The sequence below is a fragment of the Pyrgilauda ruficollis genome, unplaced genomic scaffold (genome assembly GCF_017590135.1).
Source record: "Pyrgilauda ruficollis isolate IOZ18807 unplaced genomic scaffold, ASM1759013v1 scaffold95, whole genome shotgun sequence".
In the NCBI taxonomy this organism is placed as follows: Eukaryota; Metazoa; Chordata; class Aves; order Passeriformes; family Passeridae; genus Pyrgilauda; species Pyrgilauda ruficollis.
Window position 1 is genome coordinate 1,089,917 of NW_024531599.1, and position 21,347 is coordinate 1,111,263.

Here is a 21,347-nt window from a genome sequence, read left to right on the forward strand (position 1 = left end):
TCACCACACAAATACACTGTGGCATGCTTACTATAGAAATTAGAAATGTACATAATTATATATATAATATAGATATTAGCACATTAAAGGGGATTCAGATTCCTTTTTCAGAGGGGAGAGTGGGTGGAAAACAAATTCTGCTGCATTGCATTCTCCTGGAACAGCACCAGAACTATCCTAGAACAGATCTTACAGATAACACCAGAATTTACCACAAAATTCACAGTGACCGCCATGGCTCCAACTCATTTCCTCCTCCTCCTCCACCTCATGACTCACACAAGTTTTTCTGTCAGGTGAGAGCTATTAATTGCCAATCTCAACACTGGAGAAAGCTGTGCCACCACACAGGTAAAGATATATTTAGTTACCACTAGATAATGCCTGCACTTCTGCCAGTGCAAACAGGCACATGACTGGGCAAAGCACAAGTATGGGCATTTCTTATCAAGCAAAACAACAATTAAAGTACAGAATTAGAGAAAGGCTTTCAGAGTGCAAAGCAAGCAATTTCTTTAAAGTGAGAGCTAACATCAACCTCTGCAAGTTTCAGAAGTTCACACTCTTACACCAAATTTTAATTTAGTGCAAGGCCTCCTCTACATTTCAGGAAGCAGATGAACCACACATTTGCTAATCCAACCATAGAGTCAGTAATTAGAACACGTTTAAGGATTTCTGCAGCTCACTGAAGCAAGAGCAGTTTTAGCAGGATTTTCCTGCTGTAATTGGCTTCATATCTGAGAAAAACCCTATCTTATCTTAGCTCAGCATGCACATGCCTACACAGAGAGCAGCTGCCCACTATCTAAAGCAATAGGGTTTCTTAATACTAATATGATGAAGTTTCAAGTATGATGTAGGCTGAAAATGTATAATGTGTTTTCAGCATCAGTCCCATGGCTACCAGGTGAGAGTATCTCTTATGAAACCTTCCACCCATCATGTTGCAGATTACATCTTCTCTAAGTAACATTACATGTTACTTTTAAAAATTAAAAGCATAATGCTTCTCATCTAATGCCTACACAGAATGAGATTCCCAGGTTTTCAGAGCTCAGCATTCCATATGTACAAGGATTTTACATGGTTGCTGAGTGCCCTGCACAGCCTCATCACAGTACACACCTGGGTAAAACAGACACACCATGAGCCAATTCTCACTGCAGAGGAAGTGGCCTCTACACAAGTAATCCACCAATGCAGTAAAAACCAGACAGAGAGTAGTCCAAGCTTCAATGAAACCAAATTCCTCACAGAAAAGCCAAATCACTGCTAAAAGATCCCAACTAAAGGCCAGTTCAGAACCCACAACTCCAGCACAATTAACTCCCAAAGGAAATCATGGTGCTGCACTTGTGGCACAGATCACTTTCCATGATCTGCTGGCAATACAGGATGTTCAGGGTGAAAACCTGACACTTGCATGGCTCCAAACAGCCTTGTGCACATTTCTCTCTGGGAACTGCCATCCCATTAAAACCTGAATGATTGCCAACATGGAGTCCTTCTGACTGGAATGAATGTGTCTGTCCTTGGGTCCCACCAAACACATTTGCTTAATCAACCAGTAAGCAGGACAATATGTTAATCAACAGGACTTCAAATTCATGACAGTTATGTCTATCCTGGAACACAAAACCACAAGGAAAAACAAATGAGAAACTCACTGAAACACTGGCCACACTTAGCTGTGCTGAATGGCAGGAGGTGTGATTGCTGCACATCCTGCACAACAGCAGGGCTGACTGTCTGAGACAACCATGGAGGTGATAAAGCACTAATACTGTTCTCCCCATCTTTGTAAAACTGGTAACTTCCAGGTCCAAAGCAGATTGACTCAACACAATGGCTGAAAAACCACAGAGTGATCCAGGACAAGACGAGCCAAAGCAATTCCTAGTCAGCTCTCACAGACCAGGTTGTTCTGGGACCTTCCATCAAGAGCAGCAGCCTGTTACTCTAAATTACAGGTGACACCCCCACCTAGAACAAGTCCAGCCAACTGGGATCAGGAAAAGAGCCCCACTTTGTGAGGGGATGTCAGATACTGCAGCATTACCTGAGCACTGAAGCCTCCATGCAGAAGGAAGATCAGGATGCATACTCCAGCTGAGACTCCTGCAAAGCCAAGCAGGTGTGCACATCTGCAACTAACAGATTTCAAGGCTTGGCCTGAATCATGCTCTGCTACTAAGTTAGAAGGAATATGAGTAAGTCTGAAACTGGATGGGGAAAATTCTCCATTTCTCACCTTTGAGTCAGACTTTGGTATCCTGTAATCACATTCAGTATTCAATCTTAACTATTCCACCTTTGGCATTGCTGTGGGGGAGATTGCTCAGTCATCCAGCTCTACAACAATGAAGTTATTTGGTTTGTAGTTCACTGTGTGCCCAGGCCCCCACTCAGCTCATGCAGAAGGTTTCAGACAGAGGCTGTTCACATCTGAAGATAAACCTGATTAGCTAAATCCTCTCCTGTTCCATCAGCTTACACAGAAGGATGGCAGCATTCATATCCGAACCCATGGAATAATTACTTCTGCAAAAGACTTAGTTTTAGGGAAAACGAAGATGTTTAACTGTGGCCAGTTAACCCAGAGATTTTTCTCCAGGCAGCTTCAGGAGAAGTCTGACTCTAGAGAGCTGCAGACAGGGACTGCAGTTCCTTCTGTGGGAAGGCACAGCAACACAAGGGCAACCACTGCTCAGGTTCTGGCTACAGTGGCAGGTCCATCATGCTATGGCACACCCTTCCTGGACATCTCCTGCCCATCCAAGTTTTACTGCATCTCTAAGTTATTTGCCCTCTGTAAGTCTATGAATGGGAGACAACTAACCCAAACAGCTTTCAGTTTTGAAGTTCTTGCAACTTTTATGGGTAACACAGATCCTTTTGCCTCTTGTGACACCAGCTCTAGAGTCTTAGAAAAAATATACCTAACACCCTCCAGAAAAAGCTCCAGCTCGTTCTAGTCTCGTGTTCTGGGCGCTAATAGCTCTTCAAATAGCAGTGCCTTAAGGACAAGAGCTGACTGAAACACAGGATGGTTATTTTATTCAGCTACCTTCTGCAGAAAGGAATTCCATCTCTTGGACTGCTGACTGCATGTAGTTAATGAGTGTACATAGTGTTTGGACACTACGAAAGTTCTTGATTAAAGTTGTTTATTCCAATCAGTTGACATGATTTACATTGCTACTAAAGAGGCAGTAAAATGGCAAAGACTTGCAATTCACTGTTGGATTTAATATTCTTCTCCTTCATCTTCTCCATCCATCGAGTCTGTGCCCACTTCTTCATAATCTTTCTCAAGTGCAGCCAAATCTTCCCGAGCCTCTGAGAACTCCCCCTCCTCCATCCCTTCTCCAACATACCAGTGAACAAAGGCACGTTTGGCATACATCAGGTCAAACTTGTGGTCCAGGCGGGCCCAAGCCTCAGCTATGGCCGTGGTATTGCTCAGCATGCAGACTGCCCGCTGGACTTTGGCCAGGTCACCCCCAGGAACCACTGTGGGGGGCTGGTAATTGATGCCAACCTACAGGAGATGTGGAAGAGACCATGAGTTTCTTTGTGGTGTTTGACAATGACAATAATCAAAGTCAGACAATAGGAGTTGATTAAAATGTGTCACTCACAAAACAGCCCTGCATGAGAACCTGTATCTCCACATCTCAGAATACAAATCAGGTACCTACAGAATAGCTCAGAGCAAGCACACTCCATTGTGGGAACATACCACAGAGTTTTCCCCACCTAGGTTGAAAGAGAAGACTTCCCCCATGGTGCTGTGCAGCACTATTGCCAAGCTACATTAGATTGCTTTCTCCATGGGCAAGTTGACCCTGCCCGCCCCAGCTGTTCATCCCTCAACCCCCTACAGGTTGCTGCCCTTTGCCCTGCCCCTGTGCCCTCAGGTCACTGGCCACTGACCCCATACATAAGCCTGTGCACAGCACATGGTTGTGTCTTTGTCCCTGGTCCCTTTGGCATGGTGGATGCAATAAACCTTCACTGGAATACACCATACAAAGACCCTTCCTGTCGTTCCTCTGCTGAGCTCTCTGTGGTGTGTGTGTGTGTGTGTGCACAGACTTGAAATGGCTGCTCTCATGGCCTTACTCCGAGTGGCTTCTGAAGGAGACGCTCTGAAGAAGGTTGCAGCATTTCTACCACCTTGCCCCATTGCAACAAATGGCGCCCAACACCCAGGACAGTGAATGAGAAGTCTAAGAAATCATGGTGGAACTGAGACTTGCCTTAAATCCAGTAGGACACCAGTCCACAAACTGGATGGTGCGCTTGGTCTTGATGGTGGCGATGGCGGCGTTGACATCCTTGGGCACCACGTCCCCGCGGTAGAGCATGCAGCACGCCATGTACTTGCCGTGCCGCGGGTCACACTTCACCATCTGGTTGGAGGGCTCGAAGCAGGCGTTGGTGATCTCGGACACGGAGAGCTGCTCGTGGTAGGCCTTCTCCGCCGAAATAATCGGGGAGTACGTCACCAGCGGGAAGTGGATACGAGGGTAAGGCACCAGGTTAGTCTGGAATTCAGTAAGATCCACGTTTAAGGCACCATCGAACCTAAGGGAAGCAGTAATAGAAGATACTATCTGACCAATGAGGCGATTGAGGTTAGTGTAGGTTGGGCGCTCAATGTCCAGGTTCCTACGGCAAATGTCATAAATGGCCTCATTGTCAACCATGAAGGCACAGTCAGAGTGCTCCAGCGTGGTGTGGGTGGTCAGGATGGAGTTGTAGGGCTCCACAACAGCTGTCGAGACCTGAGGTGCAGGGTAGATGGCGAATTCCAGCTTGGATTTTTTCCCATAGTCAACGGAGAGGCGCTCCATCAGCAGAGAGGTGAAACCAGATCCAGTTCCTCCCCCAAAGCTGTGGAAAATCAGGAAGCCCTGCAAGCCAGTGCACTGATCTGACTGAAAGAGAAAATACAGGTGTTCAAGACATTGTGTGCATCAAGCTCAAGAAAGACAGCTCTGAATTCTGACACATACCAACTGTTCAAGCTTCAGAAATACAGAATTTATCCACCAAGAGTCAAGAAGGTGTCCCAGGAAAAGCAGTATTCTTGGCTGGTTTAAACCTGGATGGCAATCACTTCAAATCACTAGCTTAAAATTCCTTCTACCCCCAATTCTCAGCTGAGGCCATTAACAATGAGCAAGAAAAGCAGGAATATTCAAAGACCTACACACTATCTATCCCTTACAGTTACTTGGTATTCTCTAGCTGCACAAAAGTGGAGCAATCCCCCATATCCCAGAGCTACTGTTGTAATGCTGCACGAGTGCCAAGTGTGTATCTCCGCTCGGGGAAGTGAGCTGTCACAGCCCATTACAGTGCCAGTCCCATTCACTCCACTCAGAAGACAAAACTAGACTGCCCTGTCCTCACAAAGAGGTGCCACATGATGCTCAGCTCCCAGGACTAACAGGGACTGCCAACAGCTTGTACAAAGAAATCATGACTGTTTTTCAGGTCAAAGTAAAGCCTGCTGCAAACTTATCATTGCTTTAATTAGAGACTGTGGCAATCAAGTGTCAAGAATAATTCCAGTTGTAATCTGCAAAAGGTGAACTTTACACTAAGACTCACTTAGCATTCCATATCAAAGCACCTGGGTTTTGTGCAATGAGAATTCCTACCTTTGTGACACAGACTGGGCAATGGACATGCTTAGCAGCCCTAAATAGGGAACCTGAACCTCCTAAACTGCCCCCTTCACAAGTTTGCCATATGACTGAAGAACTGGGGAAGCTGAAACATCCCAGCATACTGAGATTTATTCCTTTCCTACTGTTATTACCATAAAATTAATCCAGAAATCATAATAGCAGGAAATGCAAACAATAGTCCAAACCACTGAAACAAGCATTCTTACTTTAAATTCCTTAAAAGAGCCACAGCCAGAGACCAATCCTTCTCCAGCAGGAACCATGAAAATAATTTTTGGTTCTGGCTTTCTAAACATTAAACTATATATATGAAGTTTTAGGTGCCTCATCAGCATTTTAGGCCACTTGAAAGCCATATCTGACAGGAAAAATCCAAGCACTTTCAGCTGGCTAAGAATGAAAGCAGATGCAGACTAAGTCCATAGATTCTCATACCACAAAGAAATTAAAGCACAGTTTATGTATTTGATAACCTCATTTCCAAATCCTGTTAAACAGATGTTTCAGAGCCTTCACTGGAGTCTTACCAGCTTCCTGATGCGCTCTAGAACGAGATCAATTATCTCTTTCCCAACTGTGTAGTGACCTCGAGCATAGTTATTTGCAGCATCTTCTTTACCAGATATCAGTTGCTCAGGATGAAAGAGCTGCCGGTATGTCCCATTCCTAACTTCATCTGGGGACAGACAAGATACATATTATATAATATAGAAATATTTTAAGTACATTTTCTATATAGACCAGCTTTTTCAAACTTCTAGAAGTGTCCAGAATAATGTATTTAAACCTTTAGAGATAAAAAAACAATTACCAATCAGTAGGTGAAATCCTACAGCCTAAATTTTGAATAACTAAGAAAAATTAAGTTATTGCTTAGGAAACTGCTCTATTTTACACCAAAGTTTAGAATTTTGACCTGTCAAAGCAATTAAAAACTGGACTATAGCAGAACAATTCTTCCAGTTTAAGACAACTTAAGGCCCATTTTGCAGCCCAGCAGCCGAAACCCCATTTTTCCCCTTCACTTCCCCATCCCTCCAGGATGCTTCTGTGGGCAGGAAGAGCCAACTCTGCTTACATGTCCCTTTCTCTTCACTGTACTTTCTGCCAAAGGTAGAGAAGGGTTCAAAAAGAACAGGAGATGCTCTTAGAGCAATTATCTAAACCCTGAGCTGTAAGCTGTAGGACACACATCCCCCAGCAGTCACACATTTAGAGCCCCTAGCTCCCAGAAATATGCACTTACACCCAAGCAGGCTAAAGCTCTGTCCTACCAGAAAGGTACAAAGACACCCAGCAGAGCTTTGTCTCTGGTTTAGCTCAAGGCACTCTTGAGTTGTGTGCTATTGCAGCATTGCATTCTTTAATTTAAGTCAGGTGGACAGCAGACAGCTTTATTAACTACAGCTGAAGTTGCCTGTTTGCATGTATTTATTAATCTGAAATAGAACAAGCAAGAAAAAGAAAAGTAAAACTTAAGACCTAAAAATATAGTTAGCATTCAAAGCAGTTTAGGCTGAGCAGCTCACACTCCACTCTGCAATCCAACAGCCTAAAGTATTTCTAAGACTGCATCAAAATAAAACAATTTGGAAAAGTTTACCATCCCAAATACCCATGTGTCTAAGACTTCCTACAGTATCACTCCACATTACAAGGGACAAATATGGGTTATAAGGGAAAAATACAGAACCAAAATAAAATGGTTCTTTATCCTATGAGACAGGGTTAGCATGAGCCAGAATGGTCCTCAGAAAATAACAAATCTTGTAGAGCTCAGAGGATCAGTCACTGGACTACAAAAGTGTGCCTGGAACAAAGGACTTAGGTGAGGGGACAGCTAAACCAGCTAGCCCCAGACATACTGTCCTTCAGGTTTTCAAGTCTAGCTGGGGTAAACTGTTAAAGACACTTGTGATGGATTCCCAGATGTCACTGCCCTATTTTGTGGTGGAAAGTTTGATGGTATTTTACCACCATATTCACAGAGGTGGTGCATATCCACCATCCTGCTGCTTTCTGCAAGAGCAGCACTGCTCTGGAAGGACAGAAATCCCTGTGCACACATGTGACAGCTGCACAGCTGCTGCATGCACAAAGATAGGTTTTTCATAAATTCAGTGCATAGGGGCTTGCTGCATGAATGGGGAGACTCATGAGCCCTGCCCAGGAAACTGGGACAGTAATTTTCACATTAGCCAGGGAGGAATAACAGCTATTTCCCAGAAATGCACATGATGTAACCTTCAACATAAAGCCCTAATCTCACCTATCTCCCCACACTATGCCTGCATCACCAACAAGCACTAGAACACTCTACTTTTTGGCATTTGTTCCAAGACTCACCAGCTCCTCTGCCCTGTTTTGCCACCTGTTCTCCCTCATCTCAATTCTGAGCTGTTCCTGGTTGCTCAGAGCCACCACCTGGCCAGTGCAGAGGAGACAACAGACACAGGGCTCAACAAAGCACAAAGCCAGACCTGCAACAGCTCCTGGGAATATCAGTGTATGGCCAAGGGTGCCTGGGCTCATTTCAAAGTTATAGCCCAGCACTCCCACCCTTAAAGAGCCACACAGCCTTCTGCTCCCCTGAGAGGTTCATTTGCTGTGTTAGCCATAAGGGGTCTGGGGTGTTACACTGAACAGAAGTTAGAGAACAGCCATGGTTTGGGTACAGAGGAGTAGCCTGAGAACAATCACATTTCCCCAACTCTGTACTGCAGAAAGATAAAACACAGCAACTGCATAAGCACAGGCAACACAGACCTCTGTTATAACAGCCCCAAATCACTACTTGAGGCAAGATAGCCAAAAACCAGCTCCAGAAGAACTACCTCTGGCACACACTGGTAAGAGGAAAACCAGGATTCCTGACATAAGGGATGAAGGTCTTGTGAAACCAGGAGCTCACATTGAGCTGACAATGCATCTACTGCCCCAGGCTGGAGGACTGGTCAATAGCTGATGCTTGGGATCACATCTGAACACCAAGAGCCAGCGTTGCCAGAGCTTGGAACAGAACACATTTTCAGGAGTAGACTGTTTCTCAAAGACAAGGCACCAGGAAGCTGAAGCACATGTTCAGAAGTCCCTGAATTTAGGCCAGCTATGGGGACTCATTTCTGCAAGCACTGTTCAGCTTGCACAGATTGCTTTGGGAAACGACAGCAATCATTTCCGTGTACAATAAGGAATCTTCCTAATGATATATATTGTGTCTCCTAAAGAGGTTCTACTGACTGCAGCACACATTATACTGTTCCATACTGTTCCAAGGGGCTGTAACTGTCCTCGCATAGCAAAAGCATGAAGCATGTTCATGAGACCCATTTAACTCCATTTAGCCTGGCAGAAGTAATGCTGAAATTCTTGAAAGCTCCACAGAGCACATTTGCCAGTCTCAATGAAAATAAAACCAAGTATTTTCCATCACTACGAAGGTGTAGGCAAGCTTCGTGCACTAAAAATGTAAAGCCCCAAAGCATTTATCAGCATTAGAGGAATGGATCCCTTAGCCAAAACCAACAGTCTAAAGTATTTATGTGGCAATAACATGTGGCAATGTTCTCCAGTGCCTTGCACTGTCACTGTTACCTATGACTGCGGGTTCAAGGTCCACAAACACGGCCCGGGGCACGTGCTTCCCGGCGCCAGTCTCGCTGAAGAAGGTGTTGAAGGAGTCGTCCCCCCCGCCGATGGTCTTGTCGCTGGGCATCTGCCCGTCGGGCTGGATGCCGTGCTCCAGGCAGTACAGCTCCCAGCAGGCATTGCCGATCTGCACGCCCGCTTGGCCCACGTGGATGGAGATGCACTCGCGCTGCGGGACAGAAACGCATCACTCAGCACAAACACAATGCCCTTGTTTAGCAAAGGCTCAGCACGCCCAGGGGGACTGCCAGCCCGCAAAGCCATTAAAACATTGGCCTCATTGTCTCGGTGTTGGGGGCATTTGGCACAAAACACAACAGGACACAAAAGCCCCTTTGAGACATCATCAGCTCCACCCAGAAAAACCCTTTTGGACATTATCATTTTTACAAGCTCATTCCTCGTTATTCTTCAATCAGACAGGAAGAGGCTGATCAACTCTTTCAAGTCTTCAGCCAATTTCTCTGTTCATACCAAACCGAATATGTAGAAAAGCTGATGATCACACCTCTCATTGGCCTAAGTGTCCAGAACAGCAACACCCAGACCCAGCGCCAGGAGCACAGCCACCAGAGGCAGCACAATTCTCCCAGGATCCGGAAGTACTTCATTTAATGCACACAAAACAAAACAAAAAACAAAAGTATTCTCCAGATCCCTTGAGGAAACTTTGTCACTCAGTAGGAAAGGCTCTGCCTAGCAAACCCCCTCATAACCCTCCATGAATACAGACCCATCAGGCCTCAAACCATGCTGCTGTACACAAGGTACTGAACTCCTCAACAACAGATAAAACTACCTCATGACAGCCATACAGAAAATAGTTCATGGCAGCAAAATTATCTGTTCCCACCCATTTATGGATTCCCATGTTCCCTTCGATGTCCAGAGCATAAACCCAGTTTCTTTAATATTGCAGCACAGGACTTCAAATGGTAAAGCCAAACCACAATAGAAACATCTCCAAATTCCAGGTCCATCTTATAGCATTTTATATTCAACATCTAGTTTTGAATGTCAGTAAAGCACATTCTAGAAGAGCCTACACAGACTTCAGTTTAATGTGACTGTTACCCAAAACTATGTTCAGACCCAATGATTGGATGGGACAATTTGGTTCCCTGGAATTTCAGGATAAGCAGGAGTACTGTCAGGCACAAGTACAGGCCAGGCACAGAATGGACAGAGAGCAGCCCTGGGGAGGAGCACATGGGGGTGTTGGTGGATGAGAAGCTCAGCGTGCCCCGGCCCCGTGCTCTGGCAGCCCAGAACCCCCCTGTGCTGGGCTGATCCCCCAGCGTGGGCAGCAGGGCAGGGGGGGATTCTGCCCCTGTGCCCTGCTCAGCTGAGACCCCACCAGCCCTGGGCTTCCAGCTCAGGAAGGATGTGGAGCTGCTGGAGCGAGCCCAGAGGAGACCACAGAGCTGCTCTGAGGGCTGGAGCCCCTCTGCTCTGGAGCCAGGCTGGGAGAGCTGGGATGTCCAGCCTGGAGAAGGATCCAGGGAGACTTTAAAGCCCCTTCCAGTGCCTAAAGGGGCTCTCCAGGAAAGCTGGAGAGGAATTTTGGACAAATGGAAACAGTCTTAAAATGCAGGATGATAGGGTTAGATTAGACATTAGGATGAAATCCTTCCCTGTGAGGGTGCTGAGGCCCTGGCACAGGCTGCCCAGAGAAGCTGTGGCTGCCCCTTCCCTGGAAGTGTCCAAGACCAGGTTGGATGGGGCTTGAAGCAACCTGGGATGGTAGAAGAGATGAAGCTGGATGGTCTTTAAGGTCTCTTCCAACACCAACCATTCTGTGATTCTATGACCTGGAGCTGCCTAGTCCACATCCATAGTCAATGCAGAAAAGCAGGAGCACAGTCCTTTCAAACTCATTAGGAACCCCATGAAATTAAAATTTGTATTTGTCAAAAAAAAAGAGAATCACCTGTTCTCAAGCACAGCACTGAACTGTTTCTAAGCTCCCATCCCATCCATCCAAGCTGTATGTTCAGCCCACATCCTCTCTGCAAGCAGCGTTACTCAGAGCTGCTGCCACCCTTCTCCTCTCCAAAGCCACTACACCATCACCCTCCAGGCTGAAGCACTGAGCTTGTCTAATGCTGCCATGGCAGAGAACACACAGCCAACCTGCCTCGTGTGAAAGTGGTGACAGGAAAGCTGGCTGCAGTGCCACAGAGACCAGACCATGGCAATGACTCAGGGAACATCCCTTTAGGAGAGCAGGACAGCCTGAAACTTTTTTGTAGGGACAGGAGAGCAACACAGACCACCATGTCAGCCTGGATCCTCACCTGAATGAGGTCCTACCAGTGACCTAAGCCTTGCTAGAGAAATCCCCAAGCAGCTGGGAAAGGTCACTTAAAGGGTGTGTAAGGACTACACCACAGAGATGGAGGGTGTAAAGAAGGGTATGTGGAGCAGCTGAGGCCATTGGCTTAGTTATCCAGGAGAAGAGGGGAGATTTGCTCATGGTCTAGAGCTTCCTCACGAGAGGAGGCACAGGGCTCTTTGGTGACCAGGGACAGGACCCAAGGGAAGCTGTGTCAGGGGAGGTTTGCCTGGATATGAGAAAAATAGCCTGTTCCCAGAGGGAGATCAAACAATGGAACAGGCTCCCCAGGGCAGTGGTCACAGCCCAGGCCTGACAGAACTCAACACTCTCAGGCAAAGAGTGGGATTCCTGGGGGTGTCCTGTGCAGGGCCAGGAGCTGGACTCAATGGCCCCTGTGGGTCCCTTCCAACTCTGAATGTACAGCTCGGCAACACAGCCACAGAGCATGTGCTACAGGTGCCACATTGAACCATGGCATGTTTACTCAGACAAAATACAAAGTTCAACACACTGTACTGGTGCAGTGACTCCCTGCACCAGTACAAACAGCAGTAACTGAGAGGGAGCCCTGCTGCAAAGATCCTTAGGGCTCCCACAGAAACCAGCCTGAATGTCCCACAGGGTGCTCTTGTCCTCAGTAGGGCAAGCCATGTGCCAGGGAACAAAAGGAGACGTGGACTGCACAGGAGAAGGCTTCCCTCAGCTCTGCACGTGCCTCCAGGTCAGATTCTCAGAGGTTGATGCAAGGCTCAGGCTGGTATCAGGAAAAGCCTCCCCAGTGGAACGGTGTGGCCCTGCAACAGGTGACTAGAGAAGTGGGAGGGGATCTCCATCCTTGGAGGTTTTCAAAACTTGGCTAGATGAGGTCAGTCACAAAGCCTGGCCTGGTGCCACTGGGACTCCTGCTTTGAGAGCTCTTTCAACTGCTTTCCTACAACTCTGCTAAGGACTTTCAAGTAGTATGTGGCTATTCAATGAAGCACAAACCTTTGTCTGATACTAGCAGGTTCTCTGCCCATTTCGTGCTGCATGGCCTTTTCACAGCACCAAGAACACTGAAGAACAAGGCTCAATTTTCTTCCAAAAGCACCAGTTCCAAGCTGGAATGACAGGCAAGAGAACTGCCACGCTCATTATAGCTTGGGGCATTGACACATCACTGATGAACTTCAGAATAAGGACTGAATGTATACAGACAGCGCTGGTAAATGCTGCATTCAAGCCACTGCAGAATTTACTTAACACTAAATGCTTTCCCCACACTGATACACATTTTTTGCAAACACATACTGATATACATTTTTTGCAAGCACACAAAGTTTCAGGCAGAATTTCTCCAGCCCAGTCTGTTTCCTTTCCCTACAGGATGTGGCAATAGGGCACTGGCCTGTCCTGTCACTGCCCTTCCAGCAGCTGCAGACTCAGCCCCTTGCTGCACTCACTGCTGGGCTGCAGTCCCCCAGCTCCCCATGGCACTGCTGGACCAGGCTCTAGGTCCTCTGCACTCCCAGCACGGTGCTCAAGGTCCAGCTGCACCTGTGTGAGGCTGATGGAAAGCCAAGCTTCCTGAGAATGGCTGTGCCAGCTCAGACCAAGCTTATCAGCACACATAGGGAGGAACGCCGTTTCCCTGGGATGGGACTCCAGGGAACCTGCATCCTTTGCAGAGACCAGGGGCTGCATTCATACTCTTGATTTGACTTTATTTGAGAACCGTGACAATAAACAACCCCCAAGGGAAAGATAAGAGCAAGAACCTCAACACATCCCACAAATACTCTAACTTACAATAATTTTCAGCTCAACAAGTATTTCCCACACATTCACAAGCCTACAGTAGCAGTCTTGCTACATTTCTAAATCCATGTAATCTTTTGACAGTCTCCTTTCAGAGATGTAGGAAGACGACCCCCACGAGGAAGAGCCGAACGCCCATCCCAGCCTCCAGCTGTGCTGCCCAGCTCAGCACCTGACCCCTGTCCTGTGGGACATCCCAGCCCTGTCACACCTCTCAGACTACCCTTCAAGGTGACTCAACTTAGCAGCTCATTCTCGCCAGCCAGTATCGCAAAGTCCTTCAGCAACTCATCAGCCCAACCCCCGCGCTCCCACCCCGGACAGCCCCGGGGCGGGAGCGGGGGAGCGGCAGCTCGGCAGCATTTTCCGCAGTGGGCCGGGCTCCTCCCTCCGGCCCCGCGGGTCGCGCTCACCGCGCGGAGCTGCCCCGGCTTTACACGCCGCGGGAACCCGGCGGCTCTCCCGCGCTGTGCGGGCAGGGCGCCCGGGGCTCGCACGGACAGACGGCCCCGAGGGCTGACGGTGCACGGGACGGAGCTGCAGCCCTTGAGCCGGCCGGGGCTGAGGGTCCCGGGGGCCGCCATGTTCTCGACGAGCCCGCCACCATTTTGGGACGAGAGGGCGGGAGCGCCAGGGCGCGGGACGAGACACGGCTCGGGGCAGCGAGACCCCCTGCCCCCCACTGCCCGGCGGGGCCGTCCCGCCGCCCATCCCGTCCACCCCCACCGCTGCAGCTCACGGAGCGGCGCTGGGCTACCCTGACCCGCCGGGCCCTCGCCCCACTCACCATGGCTCAGGAGCGCCGAGACAGACGCGCAACGTGTCTGGACAGCACCGCAACAGCAGCAGCTCTCACCGGGCTCACCTTATATAAAGTGAGGGGCGGGGCGCTCGGCTCCCTGCGCTGTGCTCATTGGCCTGGCGTGCGCTCACCTGTCGACCATTGGGTGATAGAAATGTCTGTCATCATCCTACGCGAACTATTGGCTGATTCGTAACAAAGGGCGGGGAGGGGGCGGGGTTTAGTCTTCCCGCCAACGAAGACCGGCACCTTCCTCCTCAGGGTTCGCTTCAGGCTGGGGATCGCTGTGGCCGAGCTGGGATCGCTCTGTCCCGGGGTGGGATCGCTCTGTCCGGAGCCAGCGGCCGAAGGGCAGGGGGCTCAGCACTTTCCATGCCCGGGTGTTGGCTAAGGGCTAAGAGCTCAGCCTGGAGAGCCCAGAGTCAGCGGCTGCTGCCCTGGGAAGGAGCCCTGAGGGACCGGGGGCCGCTCGTGGCCTCGCACCCACGGGTGTCCTCGGTGAGTGCTCTCCCTGTCCCAGCTACGCGCACTGAGCCCGGGGAAAGCCACCAGTGAAACGCCGGGCAAAGCTGGGACCAAGGCATGGCACCCCGGATCCTCTGTGAGACAGCCTGGGAGCCCCACCTCTGCCAGGTGGGCACCCAAGGCCCCGGTCCTCCAGGCGCTCTGTGTGCTGCCTCTGGGCTGAAAGAGTGGGGTGTGGACAAGTCCCTGTCCCAGGAGGCTGGAGGCAGCTGCCCTGCAGTCACCAGGGACAGCAGCGCCTGTGCCAAGTGCCACTACTGGGATGGAGAGTCACAAAATGGAAAGGACTCAAAGCTGAAGGGCCAGATCAGAACCTATGGAGAGCCACATAGGTTCTACAAGAATTGGTAGATCTGGTGTTTAAATACCCCAGTTGAAGTTAGATATTAAGTAGGAAGCATGAAATCCATGTGGTATGTCCTAAGGGTTATATTAACAGAAATATTCCTGCAATTGCCAAACTCACTCCCTGGGTAAAAGCAGCTGCTGTGTGTGCAGGTCTGATATTTGATGCCTGGAGTTCCATCCATCCTTCAGGGCCTCAGCACCAGCATCGGTTTCAGGAAATTCCTTCTTCCCGCACTGAGCTGATTTTTTGCAGCAGGAGAGGGACGTGAAACAATTTTGGACAATAACAAAGTTGGTGATTTTTCCTCTTCCTGTACAGATCTCCAGCCCTGCAAGCAGCCTGGATAAAGGTGGTACTTTTAACATGAGTGTGGTGGAATTGTGCCAGGCTGGACCTGTGCATGGAGGGAAGGGATGAACTGATCCCCAAGGCAGGGAACTGACACCTGCTGAGGATGCTGCTCCTGCTGTTATCAACCCCATTGTGATAATTGGAGCCCAAGGCATGGAATGAAACCTGTGTGGGTGTACCCTGAAAGTAAAGAAAGGCAAAAGCACTCTGGAAAGCAAGGACCAGAGGAGTGAGAGAAGGTCAGAGGTGGAAGAAGGGGGAAGAACCCACAAATAACATTGATATAATTGTTTTTCCAAAGAATGATGCCAAGTGTAATGTGTGGCTGAAAAACAGGTGGGCTGTAAGAACACCAAACCCTGTTTACGGAATTTGGTTGATGCCTTAAGTTTTAGCTTTCATATTTTCCAGATTCTGTACTGCATTAGTATATAGCTCTAAACTTCATATCAAGTTTCAGCAAGTTCTCCTCACAGTTTAGTTAGACAAAACAATCTTTTTCCAGCCCCAGAACAAAGGACACCACTGCAGCTTCAGGCCCTAAAAGTGTAAAGAACAGGGAACTGAGGAGAGCAAACTGGGAGGATGGGACTGCATAACCTGCAACTGTGATTGGACAATTAACCCCAATATGGAAATGGACCAAAACTTATAAAAGTGTGAGAACTAGTGACCCGCCGTCCGTCTTGGGGGTAGCCTCAGCCAGGCTCTTATGCTGCCCAAGGTGTATCCTTTGATGGCCTTTTTAATAAATACCTACTTTATTCCTTTAACACTGCCTAGCTCTGTTCTGGGTAGCCTCTCAAGGCATCATGGCCATCCCCACACCAGAGTGGGGAGTGATCACACAAGTGAGAGTACCTGTGAGCTGGGTGATGTACACCAAGGGAAAACACGCACCAAGGTGTGCGATGGTTTTTTAAAATATGAGTCTTTCCTGTTTTGATCCTCAGCAAGCCCAGAGTCTTTGCTTAGTGCTTTCCAGCTGGTATATATTTGAAGAATCCAGTCAATATTAAGTCTCTAATAACTCCCAACCTGCGTTCCAAGAGACCTGAAAGAATTTCTGTTCCTGTTCTTTTTTTCTCATTTGTTTTATCGTAATTTCTTGGCCTAACCTCAATGAGGCATGACCTTGGCTGCAAAGTGCTTTTAGCTGTGACCATCTCCCTAGTGAAGTTGTTTGATAAAGAAGACCAGGATAGTCCTGGTAGTATGACACAGGAAGAACTGAAATGACAAAACCACGGAATGGTTTGGGTTGGAAGTGACCTCAAAGCCCCTCTCGTTCCACCCCCTGCCATGGCAGGGACACCTTCACTGTCCCAGGCTGCTCCAAGTTCTGTCCAGCCTGGCCTTGGACCCTTCCAGGGATCCAGGGGCAGCCACAGCTGCTCTGGGCAACCTGTGCCAGGGCCTGCCCACCCTCACAGGGAGGAATTTCTCCCCAACACTGAGTCTAAATCTCTCTTCTTTTAGTTTAAAACCATCCCCTAGTCCTGTCACTCTCTGCCCCTGAAAACCCTTGTAGCTGTTGATGTTCATGATAGGAGGAATCCCAGGATCCCACCTGCAGTGGGCATGAGCTATTGGAGGATGAAAGAGATAAATAGTTACAATATTTTAGTTTCTTTTTGTTCCTTTTTATTTAAGAAAAAAAATCTCAGATTTTTTTAAAATAATCTGTTGTGGTTTTCTCAGTTGGAAAAGTATACCAGCACTACATGTCTAGTGGGACCTGTGCAAGCCCAGATTTGGGAATATTTTTCCTGTAGGTTAAAGAGAAAATAGGTAAAATTAGAATTAGTTCTTCCACTTGTTGCTATTGTATTACAAATATTTCAGTGTTCTCTTTTTTCCCTTTTCAAAGCCTCCCATTTTAGACACCAGGTACACTGTGAGAATTTCATCTGCTCATTCAAAGAAATATGTTTGGTTCTATTGTTCCAAATTACTAAGGAAGTCTTAAACTTACGAGCAATGTTTAATCTAAACTGCACAATGTATGGAAAATAAGTGCTCACACTGATTAAAAAAATCATTATTTTTAAACTAATTATAAGACTTTAAAGATTTGATTTATGGTTTTCAAATGCTTTAACCTGAAATAACACTCACACTGCTCCAACTGTCCTTCAGCTCTGCCACTGCAGTTGAGCAGTGGGGCAGGGACTGGACTGCCAATGGTACAGAGTCACACACTCAGAGGGAATTTTATTTAATCCATTTTATTCTCTTAGAAACATTGCAGCACCACATTGCAGCATGAGATGGGCCAGACCCCTTGCCAAAGCAGAAAATTCAGGTGGTATTGCTCTGAGTGCAGTGAGCATTCTTTTTGGCTTAGCTGATGAAATCAGAGATTGGGCTGGGCTGTGGTGTTAAAGGGTGCCCTGGTCCAGTTTCAGCTGAGGTTTTGACACAGTTAATTCCTGTATTCAGTACCTGCTCTGACTTGGGCACCTGCAACCTGTGCTGGCATTGCCCCAGCCCCACTCCCCAGGCTGTGTTGGGTGTCTCATGTGGCATCAAGGGCAGGTTCAGGCTGGACATCAGGAAGGATTTTCCTCTCTGAAAGGGTGATTAAACACCGTAAGGGGCTTCTCAGGGAGGTTTGGAGTCCCCGTCCCTGGAAGTGTCCAAGGAAGGACTGGACGTGGCACTCAGTGCTCTGGGCTGGTTGACAAGGTGGGGTTGGTCACAACTTGGACCTGATGGTCTTTGAGGTCTTTTCCAACTCAATGATTCTGTAATTCTGCAAAAAGGACGTCACGGCAGTGATTCCACACGTTTGGCACTTGGAGCTGAGTGTGCCTCAGTTTCCCTCAGTGTGCCCTCCCACAGCTGCTGCACTATTAAGAAGTCCCCTAGTCCTACAGAAGCTGGTGCTGCTGCACACCCAAAAAATATTCCTTGGGACTTGAAATGCTTTTGATTTAGTTTGACTAAATGGTCATGTCAAGTCCAAGGGGCTATTGAGAGTTTCTTGAACACATTCTTTTTTCTTGCTGGAGACCAGTTCTGTGAACAGCAGAAGTTTTTTATTACCCCAGGATTTTCCTGTGCCTGGTAATGCTATCATGGCTCCAGGCACAGACTTTGGCTGCAACCTGTGTGTTCAGTGAATATGATACCTTCCAAAAATTCTGGATTAGCTGTGTATCTGTGATACAGTCTCTGCAGCTACACTGTGGGCCCGGGGCTTCTCCAGCCGCTTCTTTGAATGTACAACTATGCAGCTCTTGCTTTCTGTTCTTTCTCAGAAGAATTGGATAAATAATGTGTGCACATTCACTTCTATCACTGAATTCCCAAAAACACGACAGCCTTAATCCTGTACCTGCCTGCTCTGAGTACCTGGGATGACCTGGGATTTCCATGCACATTTCCCAGCGCTCAGATGGACAAGGGCAGCCTGCTGTCTGCATTTCAGCCAGGTATTGACTGAGGACTGGCTCCTCCTCATCCCCAGCTCACAGGACACCCATCCAGGTGTGGGGATTGCTGAGGGCACGTGTATGGTGAGAGTGAAGCCATCAAATTGCACCACTCAGGGGACAGTGCTTCACCACAGCTCCATCGTTTCAGAGCTCAGGTTCCTCTCCTCCTCTCCAAGTGCAAATCCATCCTGTTTCACAATCCATCCTCCGTCCTGTGTACGCACTCTGCTTTTAGACCTGGCTCCTTCCAGAAGTGTAGGGCCACTCTGACAGGATCAGCAGGGAGAGACACTCCCTTCCAAGTGCCTCCTTTGTGGAGGGCAAAGAACCCAGCCTAGATGCCTGTCTGGACAATTCCTACACAGGAGTATGGCAGCTGGGGAAGGGGGGACTGGCAGTGAGTTTGTGAGTTTTTCTGCTCTGGTTTAAGCTGTATCCCACAGCCACCAGCCTTACACCAGCCCACCGCAGGCTGGATCAGGGGATACCTCAGCAGTGTGGGGACCCTGCTCCTCAGTGACAGGGCTTGTTATCTGGCTCTGAAAGACCCTTTCTGTCTCTAGTATATTTGACTTTATTAATGATTTTAAATTTTAGATGGCAGGACCTGGAGCTGGTCATGGACATCAGCTGGGAGCTGGTGAAGGGATGTATCATGCTCCAGCAGCAGGAAGGAACACAGCCCAGCAGCCAGGTCCTTAACATGGATTTCACTTTCTGGTAAGGAGCACTGCATAACCCAGGTGGGTGGGGACGGATCCTCTGGTGTGCCTCAGGGCAGTGTGGGCAGGGCCCTGGGAAGGACAGGGATGTGCAGGTGGAGGTGCTCCTGGGATGCACCAGGGAGAACCAACAGCCCAGTACACATCGCTGGGCCTTGGCTGCAGAGCAGGATGTTCATCTCCTCACACAGACCTGCACGTTTGCCCTGGTGTCAGCCAGGACAGGGTGAAATTTCTTCCCAGCAGCCATGAGGGGCAGAGCCTGGAGCCATGTGGGTGGGTCCAGATTGTTATTCCATACCATGCACTTCACTGCCAGGGTGGGAAGGTGGCAGTGAGGGACTCTCCCTTCCTGGGGGAGAATGACATTCCCTTTTGGTGGGGAAAACGTGGTGTGGTCCAGAAGAGCTGTTGGGTATTGTGGTTCTCCATGTAGATAAATAATGCCTTATACCTTGTGTAATTAATATTGTTGCTATTACTGGTCGTTTTCTTATCTCATAGCTGTTTCCAGTAAATTGTTCTTATCTCAACACATGATTTGCACCTTTTGTGCCTCCAATTCTCAATCCCATCCCCTCCCCAGAGCAGGAAGGTGGAGGGGAAGGGGGGCAGTGAGAGGCATCTGGTTTGGGGGAGTCTTGGTGGAGACACTGAATTGGGGAATATCATTTCTAAAGCACAACAACCTTCCATCTCATCACACAGATCTGCACATTTTATCTCAAGTGCTGCACTGCAACAAACAGAGCAACAATTCGGGGAGAATGCTTAATCCACTGACCTCAGGCCAAACCTTGATGGGAGGACATGGATTCTCCATAAGGGTTTTGGGAATGTTTGCTGGGTGCCAAGACAAATCTTTTATTTAGAGCTGAAAACTATTCATAACTAGACAGCACTGAATTCATTCCTGTTCTAAATAGTCCTGATCCAGATGGGCTGGGAATCCTTAAATACAGGAACTACAAGGCAGAAGGCATAGCCAGAGTGGTTTGTAGGGAAGGCCTCCAGAACCCTGACCGTGTGCAGTAGGCGTAGCTCTAATTATATGATTAAACCCTGTTTGTACCTGATCCTGCCCCCGCAGGGAGTGCCCAATTAAGTGGCAGGATGTGCCTGAGTTGCCAGAGTGGAACCCCAAAGGGCTGGGCTCTGTTTTTGTTTGTGAGGTTCTTTCCATGCAGCAGTGTCTGCCCACAGATTAACATTTCATGAGCAAGATTAATATCAGCATTCTCTCCCTTGATCACTTGACTTTGTAACCTCACCATGCTATTAGCCTGGCTTTTTGGAGGTAATCCTTAAATAAGAGCCTGGTTTAATGACCTTAAATACATTCTCTGCTTTTAAATCTTAGATTATTTGTTCATCCAACTGTTTTGATCCTGCTCCTGCAAGCCTGGACTTCACTACCTGCCCTATGTTTTTGTTCTCTGCAAGCCCACATTGCAGGGGCTGCACCCATCCCTGCTCACTTTAAATATTGCTTCAGCCCAGACTCTTTCAGTGCTGCTTTCCTGCCTTTCCCTGCTGCTCTGTGGTACCAAACCTCCACCTGCCATTTGTCAGAGCTGAAACAGCTTCTCTAGCAAGTATAGGTTTTTTTTAAATTTAGCATTCAAAGCCCTCCTGAGGAACTCACCGATTGGGCCGCGACCTCTCTCTCT

The 21,347-nt window shown here is 48.2% G+C and overlaps 1 protein-coding gene across 1 annotated transcript; it reads right to left on the minus strand.

The window, feature by feature from the left end:
* Positions 1-3,155: 3,155 nt before the first annotated feature.
* Positions 3,156-14,336, minus strand: LOC121365437 (tubulin alpha-8 chain). The gene is made up of 5 exons (XM_041489615.1): positions 14,276-14,336; positions 9,300-9,522; positions 6,233-6,381; positions 4,266-4,946; positions 3,156-3,544 (listed from the first exon to the last, which is right to left on the minus strand). The coding sequence occupies exons 1-5, from the start codon at positions 14,276-14,278 to the stop codon at positions 3,251-3,253; spliced, it is 1,350 nt and encodes a 449-aa protein (XP_041345549.1). The 5' UTR covers positions 14,279-14,336; the 3' UTR covers positions 3,156-3,250.
* Positions 14,337-21,347: the final 7,011 nt, after the last annotated feature.